This window comes from Crocodylus porosus, unplaced genomic scaffold, assembly GCF_001723895.1.
Source record: "Crocodylus porosus isolate Cpor-Errol unplaced genomic scaffold, CroPor_comp1, whole genome shotgun sequence".
Taxonomy (NCBI): domain Eukaryota; kingdom Metazoa; phylum Chordata; order Crocodylia; family Crocodylidae; genus Crocodylus; species Crocodylus porosus.
This window is the reverse complement of record NW_017728918.1, coordinates 25262938-25274118: the sequence shown is the minus strand read 5'-3', so window position 1 is coordinate 25274118 and position 11181 is coordinate 25262938. Positions and strand designations below refer to the sequence as shown.

At 40.0% G+C, this 11181-nt stretch overlaps 1 protein-coding gene across 2 annotated transcripts in view; it reads right to left on the bottom strand.

The window, feature by feature from the left end:
• Positions 1–335: 335 nt before the first annotated feature.
• Positions 336–11181, bottom strand: part of NOL10 (nucleolar protein 10) — a 72075-nt gene continuing 61229 nt past the window's right edge. For both annotated transcript variants that reach the window (XM_019537406.1, XM_019537407.1), the window contains exons 20-21: positions 6003–6105; positions 336–1762 (exon numbers count right to left, since the gene is read on the bottom strand). In XM_019537406.1, coding sequence (XP_019392951.1) covers positions 1646–1762; positions 6003–6105 — 220 coding nt within the window. In that variant the 3' untranslated portion in view covers positions 336–1645. The remainder of the gene's footprint in view (positions 1763–6002; positions 6106–11181) is intronic.

The window sequence follows — 11181 nt, the reverse complement described above, 5'->3', positions numbered from 1 at the left end:
AGACTTCAAATAGAAAAATGTGTAATAAAATAAAAATGGAAGATACAGCCATTGCCTAAAGTAGAAATAAGAAACCAGTCTACCTGAAGGTAATTAATCACCCAAACAACTAACGAGGAAAGTGGTGGACTATTCATCTCTTGGCAACTTTAAAAACCAAGATGGATTCTGGATGATTTGGTATAGTCAATCCTAAATTATTAGGCTCACTACAGGAGTAGCAGAATAAAAGCCTTATTTCATACAGTAGATCACACTGGTCAATCCGTCTTTCCTGGTCTTACAAATCCAGAAAAACAATGTTATGATATTGAAGGATCAGTGTTTACTGATCCTTATACATAGAAATTTTATTCAGAGATTTCAATTCCTTTGGTGTAGCCAAAGATAAATGGAAAAGCTATTTTTTTAAATGACAATACTTTTTAAAGATCCAAATGAACTAAAAGTAAAATTCCCTCCTTTGCAGAATTTATGCGCCTCAGCTCCTGCACTTGCCCTCTCTGCAAAGTTTGATTTCACCCTGCTTGAAAAATGTAGTGACTTTAACACGCTAGACAGCTGTTCAATTTAGTTTCAAGTTCCATGACATTTCAATTCTATATCATGAGATGTCAAAGGCACTTGAGCAGTCATACAAACAATTTACTGTGGGGTAAGAGTGCAAGGGGTTTTACTATATGCCAGCTACTCTGTGTTAACTACCTGTATGCCTGTCTTTACCCCACAGCTTGTGGAAGCTAAACCATAGTGACATAACTTTGTTTCAATAAGAGTTAAGCTACTGTGGCTCAGTTCATTTACTGCAAAGTAAAAGTATGCATACAGGTAGTTATTATAAAACAGCTAATGTACATTAAAACCCAGCTGCTTTTATGCCATGGTAAACTGATTGTATATCCATATCTTAACTTGGGTGTGGTGAGTAAGGGATACTTTAATACAAGACCTGTCTCCATGTTAATACAGCACTGGGTTTTCTATCAAGAATAATCAAGTTTTTTTCCCCAAATGTAGCTCCCATTTATAAAAGGTACTTATCAAATGCTTAAAATGGAAGAAGTCTCACTGGACTTCAACATGCTGCTATTTAGGCATTTGCTGAATCATGGCCTTACTTACCAGTATGCATCAAGCCCAGTCTTTAGCCCTGTTCTTGAAGCAGTATCAGGGGTTTCTATTTGATATATTGCTGGTGCAAGTAATTTAAGGCCAAAATGAGTCAACCTACATCTCAGCAGACGAAAACTTCAATACATTTTTGTTTAAACAGTAAATAATCTCATTAAAGTAAAATTCACTACTTTAAAAAAAAAAAAAAAAAGAGAGAAAGAGAGACAGAAAGAGTTCTGTTTTTATCAACCAACTTTCATATGAATCGTATCCAGGGTTACACAATAACCAGTCATGGTACTTCATGTACCAATTTAAATAAGACTCCAAGGTCATTAAAAAACCCCTGCCCTTAGTGTCTTTTCATAAATATCCACTCATATTTTGTAAACATTTCATTGCCTTACAAAGGGTTTAACAAATTCTAGTTGTCTTGTATCCATAATTTAGATGTTAAAAGGAAAAAGCCTGTGCCATAAAGTCCCACTTCGCAGGTGACAAGTGAAAATAAGGCAGCTTCTTTAAGGAGTCACTAAAATGGCCGCCCTCTACCACGTTTATTCTTCAGTTGGCCAGCAGACCGTCTGAGGCTTTTCCTTTCCTGATGATGCTGCTTCTCAGCTTCCTGCTGTTTCTTCTGCTGCTCTGACTAGAAAATGTGCAAAAAACAGACTTAGTTAGAATTCCTAACTTCCTGAAATTGTTCCAGCATTAGTAAAGTCTGGAAAACTTTTCACAAGCCAACACTAAAAATTGTATAATTCTAAACATAACAAAGGGAAAATAGTAATCTACTTGCATTAAACATGGAAAACAGTTTATAAAGCAAACATATCAACTGTTTAATGTAAGTGCCACATAAAAAAATGTGTTTTTGTTTTATATACTCTACATTTATTTAGGTACAATTTTAAGATATTTTAAGAAATAATTCTATTCTATTCAGGTTCTCATAACCACACCACTTGCAACAATATCTGAACACCTGTATATAGAGTTGAATTTTAACAAGGAAATGTTGGTAAGTTCACTCCTCTGAGTAACGCTCAAGCAGCTTATTTTACTTTGTATTTTTAGATTCTGATATTGTTTCTTAAAATTATGTACATTTCAAAGACACAGTATTTAGCAAGAATCTTAAACTTCTGGCTCCCCACAGCTCCCTGCTTCTTAGCTTGACAGTTTGGACTTTAAAACTGTTCACACTGCAAATGTACACAAGATTTTACTTTGTACTTTTCTGACAGCATCTCTACTTCATGGCAGGGTTCATGTTCTATTCCAGTGAGTCATAAATACTGAAGTCCAGAAGATTTGGTTCCTATCTTGGTTAAAGATGGCTATCACATTTAGACTTTCCAGAAAAGATGTTTCAAAGATAGAGGGGACAATTAACACAAATTCCAAAGAATTTGACATTTTACATATATCACATTACATAAAACAGATACTTTTACATTACTAGGAAAAGAGTCAGCATAAAAATCCTTATGTTTCTATGTCAATGTGGAATATTTTTGTGCTTTGCTGTTAATATTATTCCCCTTACTGCTCAATGGCCATGCCTGGTCTGGGAGGGGCTGAGGGACCTATCACTCATAAAATCCCTTGGCAGGTTGGATCCAGCCCATGGGACATATTTTGCCCACTCCTGCACTAAGTACACTTCAATACAAACAGGAACAAGCCAGTTTCCTAGCCTGAAATTCAACTGCCTCCCTAGAAAACCTATTTCATAGTTTCTAGGGCCGGAAGAGACCTGAGTAGATCATCTAGTCTGACCCCCTGCCATGGCAGGAAAGAGTACTGGGGTCAAATGACCCCAGCAAGATGTTCATCTAGCCTCCTCTTAAAAACCCCCAGGGTAGGAGCCTGCACCACTTCTCTTGGAAGTAGTTTCCAGATCCTAGCTGCCCTGACAGTGAAGTAGCGCCTCCTGATATCTAGCCTAAATCTACCCTCTGCCAGCTTGTGACCATTATTCCTGTATTTGTAAATTCAGGAAACAAAATCAAAAAATATTTCACCTAGTTCATACCCGTAGATGCACCTTAAGAACTGACTGGCAGGATGGAAACAAAGGGACTGAGGCAGAGACCAACCAAGTCCGTGAGCACCCCCACCCCGGGGGGAAGGGGGGGGCGGCCACTATGTCATCTTCCCTCTCAGCAGCTCACTTAAACACGCATGGTAGTGGGACACTCTCTTCAAGCCTCAATGAAAGGAAGCTGAGATACCAGCAGATCTTCACTGTTTAATATTTATGCAACGAACAGACATCCTGCAAATTCTATATTGTGCAAATATAGTTTACTGAATGCTCTTTACAAAACTAGAGCGCGCCTGTCCACAGCAGACCCATTCCTCTTGTAATCCGATTAGCAGCACAATGTGACTGGATTAGTACAGTGATGGATTTAGACCGTGATCAGCTGGTACAATGCAAGGCACTACATCCTCACTGCATTACTACCTTGAGCGTCAGCACTTCAAGCTATCACTCACCCTACTTCCTTCCAACAGGTGGTCAGATCAATTACTGCTTTGTTGAAATGTATTGCCTGTTCTTTTCTTTATAAGCAGATATCAGGAATGTCCAGATTTCAAAAAGTGTCATTGATTTATGCACTGCTGATATGGAGCTGGCTTGAATCGTGGTAGTTTTGTCTGTTGATGACCAAAGACCTTCCTCCATGAACTCCTTTTCTCTTCTAACCTGCCTGCTAATTACAGTTGTTACATTTTAATCAAATGAAATGCAACTTGTACTGGCACTAGAATCTAAAGCTATTTTACAATAATGTAGTTGCCATGATAACAACTCTGGAAAAAAACAATACTTAAGAAACTCTAGGAAGTTATCCCAGTTCCTTTGGAAGGAAGCTGAGATTTTGACAGAAGCAGACACACAGGTACTTGGGTACCACAGCAATGGCCACAACACAAAAAAATTGTTCAACGACCAAACAGACAAGGGCCAGACATGTATACTTCTGTAGAGAAGCATTACTCTCCAGCCCTCTTCCCAAAGAAATCCTACTAATCTTTTCCTGCACCTCCACCTTGCAGTTGGGACATCATAAATCAGGAGCTGGTAATGATCCTAACTGTGTCAAAATCCTGCTGGGCTTGCCAACTGCATTCTCTTCATCCTGAGAAGGGCATATCATATGACATGGCTCCTTTCCAGTCCATTTTTTTTTCTGTTCCCAGGGACTGCAGAGCCTGCACTGAGCAGGACCAGCCTTTGCAGTAGGGACTTTCCATCCCATTTTACTTTGCTTCACTTGCCATCTCTCTACTTCAGTCCAGGGCCGATATACAGCAGTTACTTATAAACTAGTTGTTTTTTTTTTAACCACAATATTACAAACTTCTGCAGCATATGTATTTCAGTTAAACAACAACAGCTACAAACATACTGAGATGAGCAATTAAAAATAAATCACTTGGAAGAGATTGTAACAGTGATACACATTCTGCTGGGATCAAGTCCAAAAGCGACATTTTGAGCCAGTCTCAGATCTTGTTCCTCTCAAAATCTTCATGAAAAATGCTAATAGAAGTGGATCTTTCATTTGTTCCCTATCATCAATTGTAGAAAACTTTCTATCTCAGCACTTTCTAATTTAAAGCTGCTATAAAAAGATTATGCTTTGGAAGGCTCGCAAAGCTTACTTAATTAGAGTTATGGGGCTGCCATATCGGTTACAGCAGTTGGTAAGGCCCTTAAGAGTGGTGAGGCTTCGTACAGTTACACTGCAACCTGGGACATAGTCAAGACGCTTTTAATTTCAAACTGAATACATGGAGCACCACACAACAGATATCAATGGCTTGTGAGAAATTAGTAAAAGAGGTCTAGTGATTTTACCTTACATGATCCTTTTGTCTCAATGTGTCAGAAGTGGCACATTCTAATAACTCTTCCAGATACTCTCTCTATTCCACAGTCGTTTTATTTTTGTGAGAGATGGCTAATTAACAGGTAATGAATAAGAATGGCTTATACCAAACAGGCTCACCCAGGGGAAAACCAATTTTAGCAGAAATATACTGCCCACTGAAGTATCAACTGACATGGATTTTTAACTTGTACTAATTCTTTACACAAAAATCCTACTACCTGAACAGTGAAACAGCAGCTATTAAGACTCTGAAAAGCTATGTAGGGCAGAAAACAAAGAAAAATCCATCCGGTTGAAATTGCCGGGAAAAGCTAGGTAGGTAGAATTTGGTTACACATACAAACTGGAATTTGGCAGGGACACAGGGATCACAGCTCCTGTGAACAATGCTGTGGAAATCTAAGGACCAAAAAAAGCAGTCAGGAGTTCTGTTTTATCACACTAATGACCAAGATGGAAGATTTTCACCTGTGGTGTTTGAGATGTTTTGGCTTAGAAACCAAACTCTGATCAGACTTGATACCAAGATTATATGCAGTCATGTCATCTAATGATGGGATCCCATCAGCAAGTGGAACTAATGGGTGCCTTTACACATGCTCCAGGGTAGCGAGGGAGGGGGTATTTTCATTAGAGCAGCTGCAGCGTTGTGTGCATTCAGTGTCCTGCATTTCAAAATGGTGGCAGGGGCTCTTTAACTAAAGTTTGTTGAGTCTGCTCTGTTGTGCTCTAATCAAAATGCATCAGAGCACATGTAAAAGTGCTGTATGTTTCCCACCAGAATCCAAGAGGATGGGCATGCTGCCTGCATTAAAACAGCGGAGACACACAGGACACTAGGTGACTGTCATGAAGAAGAGGTGCTGTCAACTAAAGAAGAAATCAAGACGGACATTTGTTTCAGATAGTTTTAGTGCTTCCTGTTCTTCCAGACAAATTAAGCCACCATGCCTGTTATGTCTTAAAAACATTTTAGCTCACCTTTTTTAATCTGAAGGTCACCTGCTTGCTGCCTACTGTGGTGTCAGACACACGGAGGGTGCCAAGCTTCTCTTCAAGTTTCAAGCGATCTTCAAGAGTTTTTCTACAAAGAACAAGATGAAGTCAGTTTCTTTCCAACAGCAACCAGAGTAAACAAAACAGTAATGAATGGAAGAGACTAAAATAAAAGTGAAGAAAACCTCAAACTCTAAAAAGCCAATCCCATAACATGCAAAGAAAAGAGACTGTAATTGAGTTGTACTTCTGTCATTCTGACATCAAGCAGCCTAGTCCATAAACACAAATGAACCAGGCTCAAATTATTCCCTCCAAGTATCGCTCATTATGAAGCCCCCTTTCAGTGTGTGCTTTTCCTTTAAAGCCTAGGCCCATGTTAAGACAAAAATCAGACAAAATGACTCCACACCATTCCTACAGAATCAACATCTGCTCTGGGAGCAGTTTTCTATGGGATGTTAAGGAAGATTCAGGAATAGTCATTTAGGCCAGGTAGGACATCACACTTTTGCCAGTATAGGTGATTGGACTATACCTGTAACAGAACAGAAGTTTGGCACAGGTAGACTGGCTAGTTTAAAAATGGCAGAACCTGATTTAAGGTTTGCTTCCCCCCACCAAAGGGCAAATGTGTGTTTTGTTTGCAACCGATCTAATCTATGCTATGACTTACAGGAAACTACGTAACTTGGATAGATTCCACCTCAGGCTTTTTGAATGTCTGTACCTAGCCTTAGAGAGGATGTATTGGTCAGAAAGGACATTTAATACCAGTTATACCCATTTTGCTTGGCAGTTTTAAAGTTTCTAAAATGAAAAATTTTCCATCCTGAATAAACTTTAAGGGGGGGCGGTAACAATTCTCTCGTGACTATTAGCATTTTTGATTCCCTTTTCCCTTGTTAGCAGCCAATATCTGGTCCGATTAAAAATAACAATTTTGACTCCAGCAATGTGCATGCCCAATATAAGTGGTTCTAAAGCAAAGCAGTTTATATCTGACTTTAAGAGCAGGAAAAACTATTCAAAACCTACTGTTAAACAAATACAAACAAGTATTACAACTGTATACTAATGAAAGAAAAACAAATGTAAATGACTATAAGACTGATTAGCAGGACCCTGATCTTGTAAGGCACTCCATGAGGGCACACCCTTCTCTTTGTGGATCTAGTCTCTAGTCACAGCTCAGTTTCTCAGCTGTAAAATAAGGTGCTGTGTGGATAAGAGTTAAAGATACTGTACTGAGGAGATCATATAAGTGTCTACAGCCAGGTCTGCACCTACAGAGTTTTACTGGCACAGCTATTTTGGCTCAGGTTTTAAGAATAAGTCTCACTGATGCTTAGATTGCAAATTCTTTCTGGTGGTAACTGTCTCTTCTGCATGCAACTGCACAGTGACTAGCATGCTGACAACCTGATCTGCACTCTGTATTACAAGCAATGCAAATAGGGTAGGAGAGAATCTAAATGACTACAAGAAAAATGGACATATTTCATTTAGTGTGAAAAATATAGTTTTATTTTAATTAACAGTACTAATAATACACTAATATAACTATTTGAGAGGCAAGGATTTCCTGGAACATCATGGCTACAACATCACTTAAACACTAAAATAACTAGTGATTTGAGACCTTGCTAGTAAAAGTACCCTACTACTAGATCTTTGGAAAGAGGGAAAAGAGACCTTTTGTGCGTAAAAACTATAAAGCATACGTACTAGCGAAGTACTGACACATATATTTCACAGATTACTTTTGTGGAAGGGGAAAAACAGGTCAGCATAAAAATACAAGTGAAAACCAGCCAAAGTTAATGGAGATTATGTGGATGATGTGGTTTATGGATTGCACCCCCAAGTATGAAGCCACTGAAGTTTCCTGGGTCTTGGTTTAAATGTAATTTCTATAAGAAAGGCACGCTCATAAATTATTCAAAATAATTGCCAAGAATTGTTTCATTTCCCATGACTACGTACTTTGATTCTGGTTTTCCTCCAATATATTTTCAGTGAGCACTTGTAAAAACTTGCTCCATCTGTGCTGTTTGGGAAGACAAACTAAGCCTTAGAGCTAACCATGGCAGGAGATCAGTCACTGACAGTGTGGTGGGATTTCTGCATTCAACTGAAGCTCCACTTTTCTCCCCTGTGAAAGGAGCATGGAAAAATGTGGCTACTACCCAGCAATTCTTTAGCATGACTGCTCGGGTACTGCTTCAGTCCAAGGGGAATGAACACAGGGAGATATTAGCAATACACCATGAAGTCATACGTTTATTGTATAAAAACACATGGATATATGTATCCGTGATTATACACCACAAATATCCCTGTTGTGATGCACAGTAATTTCTGTCCCCTATTAAAGGGTGGGGGGGAAAGCATTTTTCTTTTCCAATAAACACTGACCCAACTGGTACTTTAAAAATGCTGTAAAAGGACATGGGTAGGATGCTCTTTGGCTTCTTATGACATATAAAGAAAAAGAAAAAGCCTATCAGGATTTCTCCCTGTTCTTTGATATAGGGCTAACAGGAATATTAACTCTATTTGCTGAAGAATTTCTTGGTTTTTCCAGGGGAAGGAAAGTATTTACTTTCATACCTTAACTGAAAGATGACAGGGACTCCATCTTACATTTGTAGAAAGCCAATGTTTAAAGGTTAGAGACTGAAGCTAAATGGGTGTCAGTCCAAAAAAGCACGTTATCTAGAACCCTTTCCCCTCTCAGGCGCTCAGCTCTTATTATGTTCACCTTGGCAGTGTTATCGTTTCAATCATTCTCCAGCTATCCTACATGAGACAAGCTGAACTTGATGTAAAGCCAAGGGGGAAGAGAACATTTTTCAGGCCCTTATATAACAGAGCAGGGCACTCACTATATTTACTGGTAACTTTTCAATACTTCTGTCCTGAGGACTCTTAAGTTACTAAGAAATTTATAGCATACACCAGTGCTTTAAAGTTGGGCTTTGAACAATGCTGAGTCAGGAACATGTCAAAGAAACACCCAGTTTAATATAAACCATAAATGTTTTCTCCAGGAACAACAGTCTAGCAAAAAAACCCCAAAAAACCTAGCCATTAAGTGAGCGGTAGAGGCATTAAGGTACTTAATTATATTGGACACAGACTATCACTCTTTAAACTTGGCTAAATCAAATTTAAGACAAGCATGTCAACCTCACCAAATCATATTTGCCAGTACAATCTTTCCAATTTTTAGTTCAAGCAGTCAGTATAAAATAATACATTTATTACCATATAGGGCTAGTAAAAAAAACTTGCCAAAAGTCCTCCTGTCTTTACAAAACTTTTCCATGTTCAAACACTTAAGAAAAATTAAGTTTGCTGACACAGCTGACTACACTTTTATAACCAGCTACAGGAGATTAAAAACAGAGGAGTTGGTCACTAAAAATATTAGAATGGTTTGAAAAGTAGTCCACAAGTCTGAATCTTGCCTGACAGTGTACACAGCTTCATTTATCATAGATCTTGTAAATGAATAGGTAGAAAAACAATTTTGCCACGGTAGGACAATTCGACAGCAACTTGCTGAAAAAGGCAAAAGGCTACGATTGTCTTCAGATCAATTTGTTTGTTTAGTCATTCTTCATTTCCTCTCCTATCATGTCAGCATGTCTTATTGCTTTGTTTTCCAAGTTGGCCTCAGCACCTCACATTGCATCTTGTAAGTTAACAAGACATGCATTTGGTAGCACTGTTTAGTAAAAAATAACCATTTTTATTAAAGAAGACTGTTAAAAGTACACTTGTATTTTGTCATTACTAACACTCCTTTAAAATGCTGTAGGGAGCAAAAGTATTGATTTTCAATTTCCTCTTTTCTGCAGCAAGGCAGCAGCCCTAGATTTCAGGAGGGCAGACTTCAATGAGCTAAGGAGAATAGTCAGGGAAGCACTAAGGTCCCGGAGGGGAGGGGAGCCAGGTGTCCAAGAAGAGTGGTTGCTCCTTTAAGAAGATGATCCCCCAAGCCCAAAAGGAGGTAATCCCAACATGGATCAAAGGGAGCAGGAGGGCGCAAAAAGCCCCCATGGATCACCAAAAGCATCCGGGAATGTCTCCTAGCTAAAAGGGAGACGTACACCCAATGGAAGGGAGGGGCCATCACCAGGGAAGATTATACTGCGGTTGCTCAGGGATGTAGGGGGGCGGTCAGGAAGACCAAGGCGGAGATGGAACTGGGACTAGCTTCCCGGATCAAGGACAACAAGAAATCTTTTTTTAAATACATAGGGGGCAAAAAGAAGGTACTGGGTAATGTGGGGCCCCTGCAAGACACCCTAGGAAATTTCAGTCACATCAGATGACAAAGCTAATCTATTTAATGACTTCCTTGCCTCCATTTTCCTGAGCAGGGACCGGATCAGCCCCAACACTGGGACCCCCTCAGGCCCCAGGGGAGGCGCTCCTAGGCCCAGAGTCAGTGAGGATCTAGTCAGGGAACTTCTGGAGGGACTGGATGTATTCAAATTGCCTGGTCCCGACAATCTCCACCTTAAGAGTACTGAGGGAATTAGCTGAGGTCATTGTGGGATCCCTGGCATGGCTGTACGAGCACTTGTGGTGCTCTGGTGTGGTGCCAGAGGACTGGAAGGGACCAACATGGTTCCCATCTTCAAAAAAGTGAGGAAGGAGGACCTGGGAAACTATAGGCCAGTTAGTCTTACTTTGATCCTGCGTAAGCTTTTTGAGAGAATTATTCTGGCGCATATCCACAAGAGGCCAGCAGGGGAGATTATACTTAGGGGTAGCCAACACGGGTTCATTAGAGGCAGGCCCTGTCAGACCAACCTGGTGGCCTTCTACGACCAGGTCACCAAATCCTTAGATGCAGGGTTAGCAGTGGATGTAGTCTTCCTGGACTTTCGGAAGGCCTTCGACACTGTCTCTCACCCCGTTCTCATTAAAAAATGGGGGGACTGTGGTGTCAACACCCACACAGCCAAATGGGTTACCAACTGGCTGGAGGGCTGCACCCAGAGAGTGGTGGTGGATGGGTCATTTTCACCCTGGAGTGATGTGGGCAGTGGGGTCAAATCTGCTGATGACACTAAGATGTGGGGGGATGTAGGCACGCTAGAAGGGAGGAACAGGCTACAATTGGACCTAGACAGGTTACAGGGGTGGG